Raw genomic sequence first — 25186 nt, 5'->3', positions numbered from 1 at the left:
TACTGTTTCTCATTCAGTAGTAAAGTATGTGTCCATACAACAGGCAGGGGCGTAAATCCCGGGGGGGGGGCAGAGGGGACACGTCCCCCTCCATCCGAGGGATGTCCCCCCCTCAAATCAATTAAACTCTCATTCTCTATTGTCATAAACTATAAACTATCTCTATTAACTAAACTAATTGTGTAATTAGAAGAAAATACAAACTCAAACTCAAGTTTAGAAACTGTTGAGTTCCCCCTCCCCTGCCTCTCACAGTGGTTTGGCCCACTGCCCCGTTCATTTCACCTGCGCATTGCGCAACACATTCAAATCAGGTATGCGGCTCAATTCATCATGGTTGTTGACCTCCAGTAAGAAGGCTATTTTTTCACTTTAAATGAAGTGATTCTTCTTAATGTATTTGATCCTGAATCATTAATAAATTAGTTGTTGCAATAAATGCTGATTACCGATGTATTTTTCCATGAATCTGCTATGTTAGCGATTAAAACGTTACTTAGCTAGCAAACGTTAGCCAGTTACATAGGACGTCACAGACTGCAATTTACACGCCGAAGCCGTTTCTCATGCATTGTTATATTTTCGGCGACCTGGCATGATGTGAACATTAACGGCCACAATTAGCCACCGATCCTTACCATTCAGGTCCCGTGACACGCACAGCCGCGAACATACCGGTTACAGTTTTGTGACGTTGGCACTATATCTACCGTCCACTAAAGGTGCACAGCTTTCATTCAGTTGGAGAAGGTCGTTTTCTCAGCATCTACTTTGTGCAGTTTGTGCGCGGCGGATAAGATAAACATTCAGTTTAAACATTAAACATTGTCAGACAATGTTGCAGTATAAATCAGGATGACAAGTGTTTAAAAAGTGACTCATTATTAACAAGTAGTATCATAAGTAGTGTTTTTATATTTGTTTCCTGTCTTCACAACCGAGACAAAAAATATATAAATGGAAAAAAGCTTTTTTGTTCACTTGTAATTGCAGTATGTGACAGTTCAGTTCAGTTATAATGTGACTGCAAGTCTGCATGATAATCCTATGAACCTAATGCATATTGTCGATTTGTGTCGTAGTTAGTACTATTTTGACTGTATTATTTGTGTCCCCTTCAAAAATTGCTCTTGAGAAAGTATGTGTATTGTCCCCCCCTACTGTTACATGAGATTTACGCCCATAACAACAGGTAATATTTTTTCCCATTAATACAGCTCTCAATAATCTGTTATTTAAGGCATTAAGGCATTTATTTAAGGCATTAATTTGCACCTGAATTCTTTCTTCTCATTTGCACCTATCTTTCTTCTCAAATGTATATTTTTGTACAAAATTGTATGAACGTTTAAATTAAAGTTCTTAAATTTACCTTTTTTTGTAATTATTCTGCAACTGCTTTTATTAGGTCTCAGAATTTTCAAAAAAGCCAAACTTAATATTACAAAGTTACATTCTTAATAAATAAAATGAAAATAAAATAAAGTTTAAAAAATTCAAATCTTACAACATTCCATTCCATATACATTTTATTTAATCTATATACCTAAAAGTTCCCTAACTAGAGGTCGAATGTTAATGTAGAGTCTTAATGCCTCAGTGTCTGTTGCACTTGACTGTAGATTATTTTCCCCCATAACAAGAACACAGAGGTCATATAAATCGCGATCACAGGGTATGTCTGATTTCCACACGCAGATATTTTCATGGATAATCACATTCAATCTTTCAGCATCTACAGGATTCAAGTAGTCTTTTGTTTGAGAAAGTTCTGGTAAATTGTACATGAGGAAGGGTTTCCCATGTTGTACAGTTGTGTTCAAAATTATTCAACCCCCAATGCTGTAAATGGTTTTAGGGAATTTAGTGTACATTTGTAATTGTATTCAGAATGAAATCCTACAAGGACTTCTTAAAGAACCATATGCAACTAAAATGACATCAATTAGTTTTGTAATACAGTAGTAAATGTTTCTTTTGTGAATTCTTCATTGACATGATTATTCAACCCCTTAAAGACTACCACTCTGAAGAACAGAGGTTCAATGAAGTGTTTTCATTCAGGTATTGAAAACACCTGTGGATATCAGGGAGCAGCAATAAAGCCTAATAAGCACCAATTAGGCAGCTTTAAAATGACTGTGATACTCAGCTCCTTCTAGACATTTACAGGTGTGGTTACAAACATGGTGAGGTCAAGAGAATGTTCCAGGAAGACAAGAGAACAGGTGATTACTCTTCACAGGAAGGGCAATGGCTATAAGAAGATTGCAAAGATGTTAAACATACCAAGAGACACCATAGGAAGCATCATTCGCAAATTCAAGGCAAAGGGCACTGTTGAAATGCTACCTGGTCGTGGCAGAAAGAAGATGCTGACTTCGACTGCTGTGCGCTACCTGAAGCGTAGAGTGGAGAAAAGTCCCCGTGTAACTGCTGAGGAACTGAGAAAAGATTTGTCAGATGTGGGTACTGAAGTTTCTGCTCAGACAATACGGCGCACCCTGCGTAATGAAGGCCTCCATGCAAGAACTCCCAGGCGCACCCCCTTGCTGTCCCCAAAGAATAAGAAGAGTCGACTGCAGTATGCCAAAAGTCATGTGGACAAACCACAGAAGTTTTGGGATAGTGTTCTGTGGACTGATGAAACAAAATTAGAACTGTTTGGGCCCATGGATCAACGTTATGTTTGGAGGAGGAAGAACAAGGCCTTTGAAGAAAAGAACACCTTGCCTACTGTGAAGCATGGCGGGGGGTCAATCATGCTTTGGGGCTGTTTTGCTTCTGCAGGTACTGGGAAGCTTCAGCGTGTGCAAGGTACCATGAATTCTCTTCAGTACCAGGAGATATTGGATGACAATGTGATGCAGTCCGTCACAAACCTGAGGCTTGGAAGACGTTGGACCTTTCAACAGGACAATGATCCCAAGCATACCTCCAAGTCCTCTAGAGCATGGTTGCAGATTAAAGGCTGGAACATTTTGAAGTGGCCATCGCAGTCACCAGACTTAAATCCGATTGAGAACCTCTGGTGGGACTTAAGGAAAGCAGTTGCAGTGCGCAAGCCTAAGAATGTGACTGAACTGGAGGCTTTTCCCCATGATGAATGGGCGAAGATACCCGTAGATCGCTGCAAGACACTTGTGTCAAGCTATGCTTCACGTTTAAAAGCTGTTATAACTGTAAAAGGATGTTGTACTAAGTACTAAGATTGAATGTCACTTGGAGGTTGAATAAAACTGATAATGATGTGAGCTCAGAAAAGACATTTGTGGTTATTTCATTATAAATGTTATGTTATGTTATATTTGTCTGACCTACACGTGCCTCTTTGATTTAATTGTAAGCAGGATGACTGAATGATCATAATCAATGTCAAAACAATCAATTTCAGTGGGGGTTGAATAATTTTGAACACAACTGTATGCCTCGACCACTGCTACGTCGGATTCGGTGGTTATTCCACATGTTTACAACGGTGTCCAGTTCGTCCTGAAAACAAAGCATATAAGGCATTTATAAAGGAGAACATCCAGTGAATTGGCAGTGTTTACTGGAGCAGTAGAAGTGGAATGTTAATTGCAAATATCTGGCATATTAAAAGTCTGAGTGTTGCTTTCCCCCTCATTTGTAATAATTTTAATATACACACAAATAAAGTTGGAAATAAAATAGTGTTCCTGTAGTTTTATGATGAGTTTAATGTTCATGTGAACAAGGTGCGATATCATGAATCACACCACCGTGTTTTGCTATGTGGTCACGCATTTCAGCACCACATAAAACGAACAGCACCTAATCAAATTGCGAATGGATGGGAGATTAATTTACTTTAAAATGTTAGATTTTAAACTGTTTTAGATCAATATTCAATGATTAAGATAGTTTAATAGCAGCCTAAACAACTTGAGTTACGTGAATTAATGCGAGAAAACAGAATTGTATAAGGCCTTTATCAGTTGCATCGCCTGAGAAATCACCAGCTGACTGCAGTTCTTTGAATACATCCATCCAGTAACCTGCATTTTGTCGTCTGTAGATACCCCACCAACTTTCTATTCTGTGGTTTGCTTGGCTTGTTCCTTGAAAGAGACACGTTCCGTGCACAGTTCCCGTAGAGTCTTCACGAAGAAACTCTTGTAGCCTGTTTACGTGGACATTTTTGGTTCCAAAATCGGATCTGATTATTCGACAACAACCTATTCTTTCAGCAACAGCGCGGAAATAATACCCAGCAATTACTCTGGGATTGAAACTTTGAATTTCAAGCCGAATTTGAACCGCTGAATTTGTGGAAGCGAATTTTTAAATCGAAATAATATGGACTGAAAATTATCCGTCGAATATTAAAGGTTGTATTTAAAAACAAGTTCAATTTTTTAAATGAAATTTAAAAGGTGAATTTAGATTTTTTAATTTTTAGACAGTGAAACCGAGTGTGAATTTTTTCAATTTGAAATATTCACAGCTTAAATGTACAACCATATTGAATTGCAGAACCTTAAAATGCAAGAACTGTTAATACAATGCATTTTTTTTCAGTTAGTGCTTTTCAGCACGTCTCTTTGCTTCAAAAACATTAGTCACTATTTTACTTCCATACAAAACCCTCTGCATACCTTATGGTACTTTTGCATTTGCATCAGTAACGTTTTTTAGACTAAAGACACATCTATTTTATTTTGCATACACTACTCTTCCATAATCCTGGGTTCTCCTGAGTTTTTTTTCTCAATTGGAGTTTTGGGTTCCTCGCCACCATTTGCATACTGTTTTGCCTGGCCAGGGTGGCTGCTTTAGAATTCAGAAGTTTTACATAATTAATATTGCAAATAGGAATTTATAGTCCGTTTAATATTTGACCTGTGTTTCTCTCTCCTTCATCTTGTAATGTTTAGTGTGTGTGCGTGTGCGTGCGTGTGTGTGTGTCCATCTGTGTGTGTCTATGTGGACGTGTGGGTGTGTGTAAGTATGTGTGCATATTGTGTGTGTGGAGCATTTGTATGTCTGTCTTTTGTGTTTTCAGCTTTTTCTTGTTTTTCTTGTTTTTACAGGTATATGAGTTTAGTTTTTTTTTTAATGGTCAATATGTCTCATGTACAGCTGCTTTGTAACAATGAAAATTGTAAAATGCGCTATATAAATAAAGTTTAGTTGAGTTGAGTAACGGTTCACACCTTGCTGCAATTTTTTTATTCTGGCACTGTGCGCAGACGTTATTGATCAGAGTTTTATGGCGGATAGAAGTGGATCGTGTTCGGGTCCGTTCTTTTGCCTCGCAATGCTTAGAATAATTGCACTTTTTGAATAAACAGCATATTTAGCTGTAACTCCGTGTTATGCATTTGTGTTTTATATTGTAATATACAAACTGTTTAGGTTAATAGGCAGGTAACGTGTTTAAATACGATTAAATTGTGCGTACGAAATAACAGAAACATTTACAACACCATATTATATTATATTGGGGTGGAACAATTTATAATTTAATCAGACGTTGTTTCTGATTAAATTCCAAATTATTACACCCCAATATAATGTAATATGATATGGTGTTGTTGTTAATGTTGTGTTGTTTGGAAATTGTGGTACTGATGGTACATGTTTTGTGGTGCTGCAAAAAGTTTACAGAGTGTGGCATGTCCTATGAGGCCAGGTTGAAAAGACCTTAATCTATATGTTTTATTATACATATCAAGGTACATCCAGAAACAACTCAATTTATTTAAAACTTAGTACATGTGTATATGTGTGCATAATTTAACTTAAGACAGAATTAAATAACATTTACATTCATTTATAAGTTTTCCAAAAACACTTATAAATAAGGATATTTATAACAGTAACAAATATGTTTATAAGCTTTTTACATAATTTGCAATTATCATTTTCAATGGTTTAATCAACAAAAACTTCTGCAATGTCTGTCAATGTTGCACAATGAAAATGTGCAGATTGATGAAATGATTTGTTCCGATTTATTATACATACAAACATTTATAAACTTATCATTTTAATTCTTTATGGCTTTAACTTTCATCAGCATAGTATAAAAAGCATGCCTATGTTTTTCCATTCCAGTCTTTATCATCATGATTGTATGACAATAATATTTGCTTTATACCGTAAAGGGCACTCTAGTTTGAGAAAAACTTTGATCGGAGAACATGTCTCAGAGAAAGCCATCTTCTCCAGAAATATAGGAGAAGCCATTGAAAGCATTGGAGCCGCTGGCAGCGAGGCTTGCTGTAGTTTCTGGGGTGCGACCCACAGAGTTGGGCACCATCTCTCTTGTGAACTCTGGGTCAATATGCTGAAGGTCTGAAGGGCCTCTCTGAGGAAACACGTAAAAAGGCTTATAACACAACTTTCCATTATAGTGCCAAATAAAACATGGAAATCGGGATTCATAATTAACAAAGCAATGGTGTTAATAAAGGAGATACTTATATTTTTTTTACCACAGAAAGAAACAAAACTTGGTTTTACCACATTGGGGTTATATGGAGGAGTGATGCGCTTGTGATAGAGGTCGTCCCAGTTTATGGGGGCAAAGAACACATGGTTTTTAATTTCCAGCTGTAAAGTTAGAATAAGAGAAGAAGTTAACAATGCAAATTGGCCTAAAACATTTAAACCTAAGAAGAGCTGGCCGAATATTACATTCTTGTCATAATACCATCTTAAGTTATATGAAGATTTTATCAAAAATATTGTAAATGTTGATAAAAAAGTGACTTTTTAGCAGCACCAAATCTTCACTCACAAAATCAGCAATAGCTCCTATTCGTCTGCGCTGATCTTTCTGCAAGAGTCCGTAGAGCAGATGGCACACAGCTTCAGACTTTCCAGGTGGCAGGTAAAGAGGTTTATGCAAGATTCCATCATACATCTCAGATATATCACGACTGTAAAATGGAGGCTGTTGAGGATAACCACATTCAGAAGAAGCTAGAAATTTTGATTCATTAAACCAAATGTTTAAAGTGCAGTACACGAAAATGCTTGAGTGAATTAGCAGACATACTAAGCTATACAGCATCTCGTAGAGCACTGCTCCAAGGCACCACCAGTCCACTGTTCGGTCATAGGGCTCCTTTCGTAGGACCTCTGGTGCTAGATACTTCGAGTAAAAGAACATAATATCACATTAGGTGATGTAAGATGAAAGACTTAAACCTTGTTTTGAACATATATTTCTACCTCAGGAGTTCCACAAAAGGTTGTGGTGGTTTCTTCTGGTTCTATCCCTTCTTTACACAGGCCGAAATCTGTTAACACTACATGGCCCTGATTTATGAGAAAAAAAAATCCCGACAGTATAGCATACTGAAAGGCATTTGAAATCGCTGTTAGAAATGCATGTCCAAATAAATGTTTTACCTGGCAATCTAGGAGGATGTTTTCTGGCTTGAGATCTCTGGATAGGACATTTTTTCAATATTTAGGCCAACAGTAAATTTGACCATAACATGATAAACAGAAAGTCTCCCAGTTATTCACCTGTAAACTATGTTGAGAGAGTGGAGGTAACCAATGGCACTGGCCACTTCAGCCCCATAAAAGCGCGCACGTGGTTCTGAGAAACACCGTTCTCGTTGTAGGTGGTAAAACAGCTGGAGAGTGAAAACGGAAAACCATTTAGACCAACTACTGACAGATACGATGAGTTAATAAGATTCTTTGAGAGCTAATGTGAGCCTACTTGATTTGAAAAAGTTCAAGTACAGAACCGAAGAAAGGAGATTTTGTGCTCCTCCAAAAGTTTAGCTCTGACATTTATATTGTCATACCTCGGTTGATTATTTAAAGTAGAACATAACATTTTATGAAAAATCCAAACAATATTGCTGTCTTTATAGGAAACATTTGGTAAAATCTCGCAAAATATTACTTTATCACTTTATCACCCTGCCGAGGTTAATTCGGACCCTGATGCTTGTGGGTGACTGACTGTTTCTTAGCAACATCTCATAATACCTCTCCTCCATTTACATAATCCAGGACAAAATATAGCTTCTCTGTGGTCTGAAAGGAGTAGTGTAAGCCAACCAGGAAAGGATGTTTCAGGCTCTTGAGTAGCACATTCCTCTCTGCCATAATGTTTTTTTGCTGTTGAACACAAGGGAGGTACACACCGGTAAATATATCACCCACATCAGAGCATTAGACAATTTTACTCCAACAAATACAGTTAAAGACCTAGGCGTTATATTAGACGGCAACCTGTCATTTAAAAATCACATCTCAAATATCACAAAAACAGCCTTCTTCCACCTTAGAAATGTTGCCAAATTACGAAATAGTTTATGTGTTGCAGACGCAGAAAAGCTTATTCATGCATTTGTGACCTCACGGCTTGACTATTGTAATGCTCTACTTAGTGGTTGTCCTGTATCATCGATAAACAAACTACAGTTAGTTCAGAATGCAGCTGCCAGAGTTCTTACTAGGTCAAGAAAATACGATCACATAACCCCAGTTTTATCATCGCTTCACTGGCTACCCATTAAGTATCGCATTGATTTTAAAATTATTTTAATTACTTACAAAGCCCTGAACGGTTTAGCACCTACTTACTTAACCGAGCTTTTATCACGTTACAACCCATCACGCTCGCTGAGATCTCAAAACTTAGGACTTTTGACAATACCTAGAATAACAAAATCCACCAAAGGTGGACGAGCTTTCTCATACGTAGCACCTAAACTCTGGAATAGCCTTCCTGATACTATTCGAGGGTCAGACACACTCTCCCAATTTAAATCTAGATTAAAGACACATCTTTTCAGCCAAGCTTTCACTTAATGCATAGTTAATGAACAGCAGCTACGCTAATTATTCTCTTTATTCTCTTTCCGCCTCTGCCTCGGGATGCCCATCCCGAGGTAGGAAGAAGTTCCACCATGTCCAGACGACCGACAGATGCCCATCCCGAGGTAGGAAGAAGTTCCACCATGTCCAGACGACCGACAGATGCCCATCCCCAATTTGAGATTACACCAGATACAGCTGCAGACTGACTGACCATCCCAGCTCCATCTAAGGCAATTCCACCATCTGCCAAGAGAAATATGACCATCGGACCATCCCAGCTCAGACCACTACATCCCCAACCAAGAGCAAAGACGGACTATTTGTCTTATTAATGCTGAAGTTACAATATTTGGTATTAAATGCTAAACTAAAATCACATGTCACCAGTCTGAGTGCAGCTATGACACGTCAGAGGGGATCTGGCCCTCCCGGTTGAGCCTGGTTTCTCCCGAGGTTTTTTTCTCCATTAATCAATCATTGGAGTTTGGGTTCCTCGCCACAGCAGGGCAGTGTTGGCCTGCTCACCGGGAGACTGCATTCATTCATTTATTTATTTAGAAATTAGATGTTATTTATTAGAATGAACTTACTCGTTGTATAAATACCATGCACTGTGCTGTGTTTTAACTTTTCTGTTTTTCCTGTTTGCCCCTGTAAAGCTGCTTTGAAACAATACACATTGTGAAAAGCGCTATATAAATAAACTTGAATTGAACTTGAATTGAATTGAATTATGATGCTATACAGTACACCTGAAACAAGTTAACGAAAGAGGTTGATTTTCATTAGTAATAAAAAAATTGTTTCAACATTAAACCATTCAATCTTACTGGGTGCATTTGCGACCAAACTTTAGCTTAAAATTTGTTTAAAAAGAAATCACAATTACACATGACTTGTTTATAAATATGTTGCTAGGGGTTAAATAAATCATGTGAACATGTATTTCAAGTGGTCACAGTTGCTCAGAAAACTCAGAGCTGAATCAACTGCATATTTTAAAGTATTGTAACATTTGCATAAATTAAAAGAGATGGAAATGTACATTTTCCACGTGAATATCTAGAGAATGAAACAGATGTGCTAACTTTATTGCAGTGTCACAGTGCAAAGGACTGGGATAGGGTTAGATAAGATTATGTTTGAGATTATACTATTTTATGGCACACTCTGTTAGCATTTGAGGAGACTTGTAGGGGTGAGCGGGGCACAACCTACTGTAAACATGGGCCTTTTACATAGTTACGAAGGGTGGACCGATTGAGGCATTCTGTATTTTTTCTCTTTTTTTCCTACGACCGTGAATTTGTGAAAAGATTGAATGTGTTTTCATAGGGATACCTGACAAATAGTGTTTTGGTCTCAAGACAGTTAATTTTATCATCAATTTTTTTTTATATAAGTCACCAAAGACAAATTTATGTAACTTTTTGCCTGAAATATAGTATAATTTTAAAATATGTGGGGCAAGCCTATCAGCTGTTACCTAGGCTTTAAAACATTTTAACAAAGTGGGGTTAGTTATAACACAGTGTTTGCAACTAACCCTTCAAATATATAATGACAATGAAATCACAATATGATTTTTCGGTATTTATATAAGTTCACCTAGACAACAAAACCAGTCTATTGGGTAATATTTTCTTTTGAGACTTTTACATCATCTGAACAATTAAGCTTTCCATCGATGTATGGTTTGTTAGGATAGGACAATGTTAGACCAATATATGATTTTTTAAAATTCTGGAATCTGAGGGTGAAAAAACTTAGCATAGCATTTTACTAACAAAAATAAAGTTTTGATATTTTACAAAAATGTACAAAATATCTTCATGGAACATGATCTTTACTTAATATCATAATGCAAAATAATATGATGCAAAATTATTATTTGACCCATAAAATGTTTTGTTGGCTATATTCACAAATATTCATGTGTTACTTAAGACTGATTTTATGATCCAGGGTCCACTATGATTTTTTTGGTCATAACTTTTTTGCTTTCTCTCTGATCTATACTATATGTAATGTATGTTATCATCCATTATAGATGAAAGATAGATGGATATGTGCATTTCTATAATGCACAGACGGTATCCATCTACAATATATACCTACAATTTATACCCTCTGTTACAACTGACCTCACTCAGGCATGGGTGTGTTGTTGTTAGTTTTTCATGTCTGTAACTTTCGGTTTTACTGTACGAGAACAACAGGCAGTGTCATTCGTAGCAGATATGTTTATGTTGCTTGTGTTATAGTCTGATTAATCTAACTCAAATATATTTAAAGTGAATAAAAACACTGTTCAGTTTTGCCCCACCTTCTGTCTAAAAATAATCTCTCAAGGGTTAGTTATATGAAATACAAATAAATACCAACCTCTTTCTTCTTCAATATAATCTTTTTCTGCAAAACTTTCACAGCATAGAATTTTCCATCTGCTTTGAGTTTCGCCAAGAGTACCTGCAATTGACAAAACATTTTTAGCCTAAACAATAGCATTTGGTTTTCTGCAGGTCGGTTTTATAAATTGCTTATGCTTTTCAGACTTGCTTAAATTGTTGTGATCAAGGTAACCTTAGTACACCTTTTGAAGTGTTAATAATTTGTAAAGTCATGTGGTTCATTTTCATCTGATAGTGGCATTAGGCGTGCCTCACCTTCCCAAATGTTCCTTTTCCAATCACTGCCAGAAAGTCAAAGTCAGTAGGTTTGGCACTGAAAACACCCAGGGCAACAACAGTTTGCACATATTATAACATATCACAGTGACCGCACCATAATCAGTGCTCTAACATGATACATTCATTTCATGTTCTTACACACAAATCATTAATGTGTTCAATCCATGATTCTATGTTCTGACAAAAAACGCAGAGGAATCTTACTGAGGATTGCCAGACACACCCAGGTTGACATTGCCTGATGATGAGGATAATTCCTAAAGGAGACAATTGCATTTTAACTGAAATAGAGCAAAGATTTCTTTATGGTAGTAAACCAAATTAGCTTACTTGATTATAATGTGCCATCTTCTGTATCTCTTGTGTTTCACAGGAGAGAGTCAAAGTAGATCCTTTCCAAAAACTCAAGTTGTGAAGTGACCACTTGCTCTGAGCTCTTATGCTGGTCTAAATGTTGATGTATCACAGAAAAACTGGATGTTCAGGTTTGTGAAACCGACCCATGAAGGACATGTTGAAACTCAGCATGAAAAAGTTTACACAGTAAATACAACTTTGCAAAAGGGCTTTGAATAACAGGAGCGTTCTAAAGGATTGTCTCTACTATTTTGTGAATAGTTTGAACTAAATAGGCTTTTAGCGCATTTCTACATTAAGGAATAAGACAATATGGCACAGTTTTTACCTCAATATCTACGTATTTGGAGGTGAAAAGAATATGATGGATTAAATACAATCTCAATTAAAACCATTTTGCATAATTTGTAGCCTCCTCAGTAGTTGTAGACAAAATACACTGTAAAGTGTCAGTTACGCTCCACAAAGTTTGGGTGACATATGTGTGACAGAGCCTTATCATCTTATGCTCGTAGTCTGAAACTGCTGTTTCCAGTTGATATTAAAAAGGCAATAGTGTCATATTAAAAAAACTTTTTCAGGTTAGCCTTAATAGCTTTTCTTGATAAATTAGTTTCTCTTTGATATCTACGTTTTTAATATGCAATATTTATTTTGTGTACACCACCTTGCACCATATAAAAAATGAATTCGTATCATAATGTTTTAACTTGCCCTTGTTAAACTTGCTTTATGGTTTAAACCTGAATATCCCTTGATAAAAAAACACCCTAAACATTCTCTAAGTAAATCAATTCAACATTAATAATTCAAATTAAAATACATTCATTTGGAATTTTAAGATCTTTATCAACAACAACAACAATGATAATAATATTAATAAAGAAACTGACAAATTAGCATGTAAAGTGTGCCTATTAATGTGTAAGTAACTTTTCTTCTTCACAAAGAAAAAAAGGTAGCTCACCTGTCTGCCTGTAGCAAGAATTCAATTATGTTTGTGATAGTAATACTTGCTTGAAGTGCATCATTTCTGCCCATGCCTCAGAAATGTCTCTTCAGGAAGCAGATCTTGTTGGTTATTCGGCCAAAGGCCCAAGTGAATGATCAACCAATGTGTGCATAACACAAGATTGGAAAGCTTGTGTTTCTATGAGCCAGCAAGACATACTGCAAGACCAAAACATCAGCCTGCGTGTGTGAAAAGAATGGGAAGAAAAGGGTTCCCAGCTAGACATCTTTTGTTCTAAAAATGTCCTGAGAATATTACCAAGAAATGTTGCATTACTGTTTAAAGCGGGTAGTTTTGTTTTAGTTCCCAGGGGCCCGTTTCAATAAGAAAGTTCAACCAACACAGAGTTAAAATCTGAACTCTGAGTTGATTTACTCAGAGAATCGCTACTCGGAGTTTTCAGTTTCAGACCAGCTGATTTGAGTTCAATCCACTCTGAGTAAGTTCACCCTAGGTTATGCGCGTGCAACATGGCGATGAGAAGCCATCATCAATTGAGTGAAGATAGCACGATTCACCATGGCAACGGCACGTGACAAAAAGCGCTCTGTTCATTTCTCGCCAATCAAATTGAAGGTACTGTTACAAGCGTACGGTGAATATGAGCACATATTTAGAAAAAAGAGCAACACAGCCACAGCAGCAAAAGAAAGATAGTTGGCCTGGGAGAAAATTGCTTCACGTGTCAATGCGCAAGTTTATATGTCAATCACTTGTCATGAACGCTCATGGACGCTCATGGACATGGCGTGGGAACCCAAGTACAGGCAGACACAGACGGTATGGATGGTAACAGATATTTATTATACAATTAACAGGACTAAACAAACAGGCAAAACAAAAACCCACAAGGGGGAAAACAGGACAGAAATATATAAACTTTAAGAACAAACACTGACTTACTAAACTATAAAACAAACACTGGAGACAAACACTAAACTAACACTTACTAGACACAGGGAACAGGAACAGGGTAACAAAGACTTCATGAACGATGAACAAGAACAAGAACAAGAACAAGAACAAGAACGAGAAACAATGCACGAGCACAGGACAATGAACATGAGGACTCTTTATAGGGGAGACAAACACAGGATCATAACGAGCAACAGGTGCTGGGGATTAGCACTAAGGAGAGGCTGACAAGGAACGTGATGCAGGGAACAATGACGAGACACGAGAAAGAACTATGTCTTTCTCACATAAAACCATCAGGCAATGCCATGGCTCCACTTGAGACGGATAAAACATGACATGGCAGTGGAACCATGACATCACTTTTATATTGAAAAGTGTTGAAACTGTGAAAAGAAGTTATTAAGGTCACAGTGCAGTAGATGAGTTAATGCAGTTATTGAAGTTATAGTGCAATAGATGAGTAGATGCAGTTAGTTATGCAATAGATTCAGTAATGCAATAGATGAGTTACAGTGCAGTAGAGAAGTTGGTGCAGTTATTGAAGTTACAGTGCAGTAGATGAGGTAATGCAGTTATGAAAGTTACAGTGCACTAGATGAGGTAATCTAGTTATGAGAGTAGTCCATTAGTGCAAATGAGCATTCAGTGTAATATTCCTGGTGTGCAAGTGAGCAGTATAGAGTGCAAATGATGCTGTGTGTGTAAACAGTCCGATAGAGCAGATACATGAAGTACTGGTGTGTACAGTTCAGTCATGCATGGCAGCCCTGTAGTGCAATGTAAACAATGTAATAGCAGCATTAAAGTTAAAGTTATGAGGGGTAGTGGAATCAGTGGGGAGCAGAGTTCAATAATGAAACAGCTCTGGGAAAAAAGCTGTTTCCTAGTCTGCTGGTTCTTGTCCGGAGGCACCTGAAGCGCCTGCCGGAAGGCAGGAGAGTAAACAGTCTATGAGCGGGGTGAGAGGAGTCCTTGAGAATGCTGCGAGCTCGACGCAGACAGCGTTTCTTTTGGATGTCCTCAATGGAAGAGAGTGTAGTCCCTGTGATTCGCTGGGCTGTTTTCACCACCCGCTGCAGTGCCTTGCGCTCAGCAACAGAACAGTTCCCGTACCAGACTGTGACACAGTTGGTCAGGATGCTCTCTATCGTGCAGCGATAGAAGTTCACCAGGATAGTTGAAGACAGTTGGTTCTTCTTCAGTGTCCTCAGAAAGAAGAGACGCTGGTGAGCCTTCTTGACCAGGCATGACCATCAATGACCATCATATCACCATCAATGTAAACTTGCAACTATCGTTTTCAGACCTTGTACGTTCACTCAGGTGTCAGTAACATTTATACGTCACAAACTTGCCATGCGAAACTAAACATCATTGCATACCTGCCAGTCATGTGGGCTCTCGGGGAGTCCCCGGCCAGAAGCGAACAAGTCCCCAGACTATTCAGTATTAGAGTCCGGCAACACAAGACCACTTTCGACCACATGTCCAGATCAAACCCATGCCCTCACGAGGAAGAGCCTTAGATCGAGAGGTTGCAGCAGCCGGCCGCCTCAAACCACCTCAGCAGTGCAAGCAAGCCATCACCCAGCACGGGTAGTGCCACAAATTCCCAGATTTTTTTGTGGTTCCCACAAAAACCATCAGATCACAGATTCTGGCAGACGTTCAAGCTGCTAGCTTCTCTACCAACACCAGTACCTCCTTATTCGGAACGGATATTCCCGAAAATCACCAACTAAGTACTCTCCTAGACTCTTCCCTCAATTCTATCATCCAAGCCGTCTCACTCAGGACCCTTCAGTCTTACCTAACCGCGTGGAGTTTTAAGTCATTCCACCAAACATACAACATGCCTTTTCCCGGGTTCTCTCTGCTTACCATCACCTCATTCATATCCTTCCTGAATATCAACAAAAACCTGCAAGCCAGCTCAATTAAAGGGTACCTAAGCGGAATTCAATTCTTCCACAAACTCATTTTTAACTCAACCTGCCCAGCTATAGCCAGTCCTCAAGCCTCCATGCTCATTAAAGGAATACAAAGAGCTCAACCCGCCTGCCCGGTCAAAAGACCACCTATAACTTTGGATCTATTGACCAAATGCATTTCTACCCTCCACAGAGGTTACCACTCCATGCACACCGCCCGAACACTCAACGCCATGTTCACTCTGGTCGTTTTTTGGATTTCTCAGATGCTTTGAAATGACCACTACATCCAGCTTCAACCCTACAGTCCACCCCACCATCTCTAACTTGGCAGTGCTGGATGCAGAAACAATCTCTTTCCACATCAAGCTAAGTATGACGGATCAATTCAAAAGAGGCCATTTCATCTACATATTCAACCTTCAATCACCCATCAAGCCTTCCCAAACCCTCCTTGCCTACCTACATTTCAGGAGATCACAGGCAAAATCCCCATCCGACCCTCTCTTCATACAGGACTCCGGTCGTCCAGTCTCACGTTTTTGGTTCCAAATTCATCTTAAAACAGTCTTGCACCAATCCGGCATCCCGGAAGAACATTTCTCGAGCCATTCCTTTCGCATCGGCGAAGCTACCACAGCCGCCCAAAAAGGTCTCTCCCAGCCTCAGATCCAAGCTCTTGGTCGCTGTACGTCAGAGGGGTTTTTGGGGGGTGTACATGTTGCGGCTGCTGTCCTGCACCAGTTGCATCTCTTGGGGGGAGTGTTCCGGGTTCAGGCTAATGCCGGATTCGGAGCCCTCACCCCGGACAGGGGGGAGTGCTCTGGGCTCAGAAGAATGAACGAGCACAGAGCCCTCTCCCCGACAGCACGCCAAATACGCATACCCTCAAAATTACTCTATTATCTGTATAAGCGAACTTGTGAATTAGTGGTGTCCTGCACCTGGGATTACATTTGAAGAGATAATGGTAAAAGACAAATGTTTCTTCATTTCGTTTTTTTTGTGAACATAATTAGGACTGATAACGAGAACATAAAGTGGAAAGATTGTGTGAGAGCTTAATGGCTGTATTTTCAGACTTTTACAATCGATCTTTATGCACATTATTCAAGGAAAATTATGTATTTGGTTATTTACTTACACTGTGTTCTGCAGGTATCTTATGGTATTTGATGTTGTCCTGTATTCCATGCAGTCGTATCATCTCCTCCTCATTTGTGATAGTCTGATGGTGAGACAGCGCTGATTAAATATTAAAAATTATTATTTAATTAAGATTAGAGTTGGATTTTACAAGAAGGTACGTCAAGTTTGGAAACATGCGTATGCCACTTTTATAAATGAGACCGTTCCCAGTTCCCTGATGGAGGGAACGAGACATTGTGTCGAGAATGACAGATGGGGTTCGCCCTTGAGAACCAATCAACTCTGACTACTATAGAAAAGGCCAATGAAATTTGGCGAATTAAATTTGCATGCCGGTCTCCGCCTCCGGATGTCCGGTATAAAAGGAAGCCGGCGTGCAGCATTCATCTACCGCTTGTTCTGAAGAGCCTGAGAGCCTCTCACGACTGCAGCAGATTACGATACGTGTTTGTGGCATAAGGGACACAACGTCTCGTTCCCTCCATCAGGGAACTGAGGTTACAGACGTAATCAAGACGTTCCCCATTCTGTCGGTCTCTCGACGATGTGTCGAGAACGACAGATGGTGTTACCTATGGAAAACGCCACAACGCTGTATCGCGTCACAATCTCTAGCGAAGTGACGATAACAGGCCAGGGCGTGTCATCTCGAAGCTTTCGCGAAACTGTAACCTTCCAGTGTGGTGGTCGGGGGGTTCCACAGCTTCCTTGGAGAAAGATGGGTACAGCCCTGACCGGTAACCTTTCACGGACGGAGGCCTTAGCTCTCTATTGGCGAGAGGCCATCCGGCTTGGGTTTACACCGGGAAAGTGCAACTTCCTTAGTTAGGGATGCGCTGTAGAGGCCACCTCCTACCCGAGGGGAGGAATATGGTGGACATAGGTATGGTCTCGTCCTTGGAGGACAACGCATGGAACGTGCAGACTGAGCAGTTAACCGCGAGGTGGAGGTCCACCTGGGGGAAGTCATGGGTTACCAGGAGTGGGAACCATTCTCATGAGGATACATCAGACGGAACAGTCCACGGAGGGGGTTTTACAGGTAGCACTAAGTCCGGTTAGAGCTATCTGTGATAGTTCATATGGTGTCTCGGCCTAAGGGGGAAGGCTACTCTGCCCAGCCAACCCCCAGGGGGTGCTTGCTTAGTGATGGATGGAATGCCTGTTCTTAACCAGTGTTTGGGTAAGAAGAAAGGTCGCGGGCTGACACCGGGTTTCCGCGAAGGTTGTTAACCCTTGCGAAGGTGTTTGGGCGTAGCCCAACCCGCAGCTCTACAGATGTCTGCTAGAGAGGCACTTCTGGCCAGTGTCCAGGAGGTGGCTGTAACCCGTGTGGAGTGAGCCCTCACTGCCAATGGGCATGTGAGACCAGTGCGCCAGCCTCTGCTTGGAGACAGCCTTCCCCTTCTACTGTCCTCCAAAACAGAAAAAGAGCTGGTCAGAGCGTGTGGTCCAAGTAGAGGCACAGTGCGCGTACAGGACACAACACAGATGGGGTTGGGTCTTCCTCCCCGATGGGGAGTGCCTACAAGTCCACCACTTGGTCCCGGAAGGGAGTAGTGGGAACTTTGGGCACGCATCTGGGCCTGGGTCTCAAGATAAAGTGCGGTTGACCTGTTATCCCAATCGATCTAGGTACCGGAGCACCAGGTCCCTTTGTGTACACAACAGATTTCGCGAGTGTGCCAAGATAAGCCAGTCGTCAAGATAGTTTTAGTACCCGCACACCTTTTTCCCGAAGGGGAGAAAGGGCGGCTTCCACGATCTTCGTTCCTTCCGCCCCTCGAACGCAAACCGTAGGAACGGCCGGTGTCGAGGGAGGATCAAGACATGAAAGTAAGTGTCCTTCAGGTCGATTGCCACGAACCAATCCTGACACCTGACAGATGTCAGGACGCGCCTCTGCGTGAGCATCCTGAATGGCAGCTTGTTAAGGTGCTTGTTCAGGATACGCAGATCTAGAATGGGGTGCAACCCTCCGTCTTTTTTGGGAACGATGAAGTACGGGCTGTAAAACCCGCTGAACATCTTGGCTTGAGGGACGGACTCGATTGCCTGTTTCGCCAGAAGGTGGAGACCTCTGCCCAAAGTACGGAGGCGTCCCTGCCTCTGAGAGAGGGAGAGACGATGCCCCGAAACTTGGGAGGGTTTCTGGCGAACTGGATCGAGTAGCCAAGACGGATCGTCCGCATTAGCCACCGAGACAGTGTGAGCAGCTTTTCCCAAGCTCCCAGGGACTGGGACAGGGGGACCAGGGGGACGGGTTTACGTTCGCAGAGGTCCCCACATCACTAAGAGTGTGGTTGTAGCCTCAAGATGGCGGGTCAGGTAGCAGCGGAAGTAGCATTTGTGTAGCATTCAAGTTTTTCTACCACTGAAGTCAATTTTTGAGACATTATTTTGCGGTCGAAAAACTACGAGGTGTTGCTTCAATGGCTCAGACTATATTATCAGATTTCAGAACATCATCGCTCTTTCTAATAATTTCAAAAAGCCAAATCAACTTTATTTAAATAGTGCTTTTTACCATTTTCATACTTACAAAGCAGCTTTACATGAAACATATTGACTATAAGCAAAGCATTTTAAGTTATGCAAGTAAAAATAAAAAAGGTGAAAAGACAGAAGACAGACACGCGCACAACAGTTAAAACACACCCACATACAAAGACAGACTCAAAACTCCACACACACAATATACACGTGCTAACACACACACGTACATGCACAGTGGTTATCACAGATTCACACATTTAAGATAAAGGATAGAGAAACACAGGTCAAATATTAAACAGACTAAATTCTTTTATGTTATATTAAATAAGTTAAGTTAACTTTAAAGTTCTGATTGTAATTCTAAAGTTAAAAAAAAGATATGTATATAAGTTATGGACTAGTGACTGACAAATGGAACTGCTGTATTACAATAGTGGTAGGAGTCAGAGTGTTCTAATGCTTGATAGAAGAGAAAAAATAGGTCCAGTGGAGCTAGTGGAGCCAGTGAACTCGTACGTGATAATGTAAAAATGTATTTTTACAAAGCTTTTTTAATTATTGTGAAGATATAATTATGACAATATTTAAAAGTTGTAATAAAATCATATCTAATGCAATGCCACCTTAAATGCTCTCTCTCTCTGAGAGATGAGCTCTATCCCCTGCCAAGAGCTCATCGTCCAGTCACAACCCATCCAGTCCCTGGCCATTCCCCCACAGCCCCTTCCCCTGGCAAAACACTCGAGGCCGTTGTTTCCCTTGGACTGCCTTGTTATTGTTTCAGTTCTCTGCCTATTTGCCACATTAAGTTTGTCTCTGTTTTCACTGCCTTGTGTTATTAACATTGTTAAAAAAGTTCTGTTTCCCCGCATCTGAATCTGGTCTTGTGCGTGACACAAAACATACATGATCATCTCGGAAACATAAGATTAAGAAAAAACCATATTAAGATTGAGGTGCATGTAGTTAAATTAGCTAATTTAAAATTTGTTTTAGCTATTTACATTCAGCAGATTCTGCAAGTATATATTTTAGCATATAATGAATCAAAATTATATGACTTTTATTTCCACTATGGCTTTTGTGAAATTTTGTGAAGCTTCTGTATTTTGTAAAATTGTTTCTGTGCCATTGTCATGACCAGTGGGCAATGAATCGTGGGAAATGTCATGCAAAACGATAGTCTGGGATATGTGGGTAGGGGCCTCTGGTGGGGCACAAGGGCAGTCTAGCTGACGTGTGTGACAGAACCAATTTAAGGCAATACAATTTGGATTTTGGATTTAGGAATTTTTTTGAAGAAATGTATTTATTCCAACACAGACACCATGCAAAAATGTACAGCAAAGCCACAGTCAGTCTGCAGGAAAAGTATCATTATCCATTGCAGAGAAATCATATACATGAATGAATGGCTATACAATGAAAAAGCTCAATAATAACAGTGTTACTGCTCATACTTTTCAATGTATGAACCATCATGGAGAACACAAAACACGACTTGTTTAGCGACACTAAAAAATATTTTTTAAATCTTAAAATTTGTAAATGTTCATAATTTATATTCAATTTACTCACTGTTGTTTTATAGAGGATGTTATAGGGCAGACAGTAGAAGAGGGTGTGAGAGATGGGGACGTGGAATCGAGATATATGGATTTGTCTTTACACAGTGTCTACACCGGACGTGTCACGACAAAAGACATTAGAAATTCATAAGTTATATACAATTATAATTTAAAAATTTGTCACTGTTAGTGTCAACCTGACCTGGATGCTGACCATTATCTCAGGTTGCTGAACTATGCCTGGTTGGATGTTTTAAATGCTGCTCTTATTATTTAAAAATGTTCTTAAAGATTCTACACCAGCTTTTCAAAATGCTCTGAAGTCTGCAAGGAAATGTCACTAAGGACCTGAAATTGGATGTTTTATCCCTCTTCTTTAGTAACATTCTTAAGCTACTTTGGACTTATACCGTTTATCTCGAATATAAGTTTATCTAACTTCAGTCATTTCTTGGCAAAATTTCCAGTCTGGTTAAAGGTTCCTCACTTTTCAGTAAGTTAAAATTAACATTGTCGTCTCTAAAGGTTTAAATTACATTTTGTTAGCACGAATCTGGTGACTTGTGATTTTGGTGGTTTTAGTCCTTTAACAGTCGATCTTACCTCTCTGCCTTTGATACAGTTGATAACATTCTGTTTTCATGATTGTAAGGCTGTGTGGGTATGCAACCCAGTATCACGCCATAGCCTGTCATAGACATGCTTGACCACTCAAGAAAGCGTATCACGCTTTGCGTCCTCTAGATGTGACAATGGCACTCATTTATGAAGGTTGAGAACTGTTACCAGCAGGGGGCGATTTTCTAAATAGTTTGCCAACATGACATGTACAGTTGTGATTTTTTATTTAATAAGACATGGTATTTTGTGTACGTTTATTACTTTGTGCGCACACAGATGCATTTTAACGCGTGACCCAAGACACCCCAACCCCACCCCTAAACCTAACAGATTGTATATAATATAATATAATATATACGGCAACAGATTTAATTTATTCAAAGGGGTAGTTACTCTAAGCGTTCAGAGGCTGAAGAACAGACCCAAAAGCGATCCCCTTCTCCTTTCGCAGTAAAAACTGAGATCCGGTTGCGTACAAATTCAAAAACTGCTGCAGGAACGTGCGCTTCGATTGTGACATGGCATTGGCTCTCATGTGACTCTTAGTATCCTTTCAATATAGCACAAAACAGCAAATTTATGAGTGGTAGTGATACTTTCTACCAATGAAGCTAAATTACCAGACCACAGTAGTTAAATCATTTATTCATGTTGATGAACTGAATGATATTTATTGTATATAATTAACTTTTCCAAAAGAAAAACATACTGTAGTTTAAACATTGAGACATTAAAAACGACCTTGGTTACGACAATTGATCCTGCTACGTGTTTCCATTCATATACAATTGAAATATAACACCGATTTGAAGATGCAAACTACAGTATGGGCCCTATCATAGACCTGGCACAAGCGCAGGCGCAAGTGTTTCTTTTTAAGTTTCAGCCAAACGCAGTTATCATGTAAATGCATTTGCACCCAATTGTGCGCCCATGGGCGTGCTGGTCAAAAAACGAGGTGTTGGAATGTTGCTATTTTGAGGCAACTGAAATAGACTGTGCCACTGACCAATAGAAACCTGATCTAAAGGTTTCTGGTCTAAAGGACAATTTTTTGAGTTATTTAAAAAGAGCCTTAGCAAAATGCATGTTTAGAACACGCCTACATGCTGTTTTTTACAAACAGAGGGATGCACAGGAAACACAAACATACCAAATATTAAAAGGATTACAATGTAAAAGATTATTGTTGTGTACATAAAGATATAAATCCAACTAGTCCTGTAGATGATCTGATCCGTTTCCTCGCAAGGAAAAATATGGCCAATCCGTCATGGCCCAAGCGCAACTTGCTTATAAATGGAATGGGAGATGAGGTTCTGTTTGGTTTACTTCACATTACTCCCAAAACACACCTATTAGCCTACTCATAAAGAGAATAGGGACAACCCTTTTAGACCATGCGCAAGGGCGCACAACCATTTTTCCAATCGTTGAACTTCCCCTAAGGGCACGTGCACCATGTACTTTAAACCATGTGTTTAGATTATTAAAATAGGGCCCTTAATCATAAAAACATATTTTTATCTATTCTCTCATGTAACTATTAATCTATTCTCTTTTTTTATGGGTATTGTAAAATATTACTGATGGACAGCATTGTCTGTGATCCCTGAACAAGTCTTTAACTGGCTCAGAGGTCTATGTGTAGCTATATATTACAGTTCTCCCTGTGATGTTTCCCTTAGGTAAAGTGCATATACATCCACAGGGATCTAAAAAGGGTACAGTAGCACCAAGTCAAATAAATTCTGACCTGAAATGTTTGTCCATTAATTTCAATTGTTTGACTACAACATACAAAAAACAAATGACTAGTTTAAAACTCCAAATACTTAATCTTACATAACTCTTTCATGTAAGATTACTTCATCATCTTTCAAAAATCAAGTTGGTTTAGAATCCGGCAGAAAAACCTAAAATAAATAAATAATAGTAACTAATATTTTTTTTCATGAGTAATTCAACAAATAAAAGCATAAAAAGATAAAAGAAATGCAGAAAATAACATCTATTTGTATTTGTTTTATCAAAACACTTTACTTTACTTTTGTAAATTCCTATGACTAAATTTTTTCAGCAGGTTTTGGTCCTCCATTAGAGTTTGTCCTGCTCTTGAGTCCTCGTGTTCTCTATCTAAGGTGGGTTTAGACATTACACACCAAATATGAGAAATATGGATCAATACAACATGACAAGTTTAAGGTTGATCTCAAGCACTCACTTCAGGCTTTCATCTATACTCTTAAACATTAGAATAGCATTGTGAATTTTCAGGGCAGGTCCAAGCTTTATATTCATGATCTTCACAATATCGTTTTGATTCAGAAGAAGCAATGCTTCTCCATCGATCATCTGTAAAAGAGAACAGAAGTTTAATTAAGGAGCTTCACGACTAAGACCAAGTGATCAGCCTTTACAGCTATTTCAAAAATCTTTTAAATAATCCACTAATACATTGGCAAAGTAATTATTTTAAAAGTGATGTAGCCAGGGCTGGAGACGGAAAAGCAGCCCTGGACCTTTTGGCCAAGAGCAGCCCTCAATTCCTGCATTCAGGCCCGATCGTGCTTGCCCCCTCTGTTCTTTCTGTTGAATTGAATTAATAAAACAGGTATGATTTAACATGTTATTATTGCCTTAACCTACTAAAATCTGTTTTTAGAAACAGATCAAATATTTTTATTACTTTAACAAACCTCATTTTAACCTTCTAGGAGCATTACTTTGCATGTAGATCGAACTATGGGTTGATGATGTATAGTGCACAACACTGTTGTGTATTTGCACAGGTAAACATTTACAGCTAAACTACAAAATACTTTTGTGACAGAAATACTACTTTTTCTGCAAATATATTGTAGGGTGCTTGTGTAGAAAATAGTTCCAGGATGTTATTAGCTATTTTTAATATTGTTCTGAAAAAATACATACATAGGATTTTGCACTGCAGGAACGATTTCATGGAATTATTTACAGAAATACCTTTTCTTTGTTGTGTTCACACAACAGGAACCGGGAAGAATTTTAGTTCAGCGATGCATTTTTGGGAGATGAAATTAGCTCCCTATCTGAAGCAGGGTCTAACCCAAAAAAGGGACTACCAGCGACACAAGCGTATTGACTGGCTAAACGCGTATGTCACAGTGTTTTAAACTGACAAAAAGAAATAGAAAGCAAATGTTGGAACATTTACCTGTTGTCTTTGTTTACATGTTGTGTTTTACATCAGTCTCTGTGATATGTAGCACTTTAAATTTTCATAAAAGATTTTGTCTCTAAGTCCTCCATTTTGCTTTTTCAATTGAAGGACTGTGTGAGGACCTCTAGCAGTAAGAAAATGGATTCTAACAATTTCACAATTTGGTGTTTTTTACAAAGACTCTGACATTAAAACTGTTGATATTTAACATTTATATAGCACACATTTTCTAGTCTGTGTACCCTTGGTTCTATTGACATTTATTTACATTTATGCATATTTATGCATTCGGCAGACGCTTTCATCCAAAGCGACTTGCATTGCATTAATCTATACATTTATACTTAAGTATCTGCAATCCACTGGGATCGAACGCAATGTTCTTCCCACTGAGCTACAGGAAAGCTTGTTGCATTATATTGAAT

General features: G+C 39.1%; 2 protein-coding genes across 8 annotated transcripts in view; both read right to left on the bottom strand.

Annotated features, from left to right (window-relative positions):
• Positions 1 to 5642: 5642 nt before the first annotated feature.
• Positions 5643 to 17020, bottom strand: sgk2a (serum/glucocorticoid regulated kinase 2a). Of its 2 annotated transcripts, XM_056733773.1 has the most exons (13): positions 12832 to 17020; positions 11838 to 11954; positions 11712 to 11764; positions 11484 to 11541; positions 11203 to 11286; positions 7981 to 8112; positions 7504 to 7616; positions 7384 to 7420; positions 7204 to 7290; positions 7028 to 7123; positions 6767 to 6922; positions 6490 to 6579; positions 5643 to 6334 (listed from the first exon to the last, which is right to left on the bottom strand). In XM_056733773.1, exons 2-13 carry the CDS (start codon positions 11853 to 11855, stop codon positions 6173 to 6175), a joined length of 1086 nt encoding a protein of 361 aa, XP_056589751.1. In that variant the 5' UTR covers positions 11856 to 11954; positions 12832 to 17020; the 3' UTR covers positions 5643 to 6172. The 2 variants fall into 2 exon arrangements, with proteins under 2 accessions (XP_056589751.1, XP_056589752.1); XM_056733774.1 differs by having other exon boundaries at positions 11838 to 17020.
• A 5168-nt stretch (positions 17021 to 22188) lies between these two features.
• The window catches only part of l3mbtl1 (L3MBTL histone methyl-lysine binding protein 1), a 40148-nt gene continuing 37150 nt past the window's right edge, over positions 22189 to 25186 (bottom strand). For 5 of the 6 annotated variants that reach the window (XM_056733768.1, XM_056733765.1, XM_056733770.1 and 2 more), the window contains one exon: positions 22189 to 23914. In XM_056733768.1, the coding sequence (XP_056589746.1) occupies positions 23780 to 23914 (135 nt within the window). In that variant the 3' untranslated portion in view covers positions 22189 to 23779. The remainder of the gene's footprint in view (positions 23915 to 25186) is intronic. The other variant, XM_056733766.1, reaches the window with a different exon arrangement.

The sequence above is a fragment of the Triplophysa dalaica genome, chromosome 20, assembly GCF_015846415.1.
Source record: "Triplophysa dalaica isolate WHDGS20190420 chromosome 20, ASM1584641v1, whole genome shotgun sequence".
Classification (NCBI taxonomy): Eukaryota; Metazoa; Chordata; class Actinopteri; order Cypriniformes; family Nemacheilidae; genus Triplophysa; species Triplophysa dalaica.
This window is presented reverse-complemented; position numbering and strand designations above follow the sequence as displayed.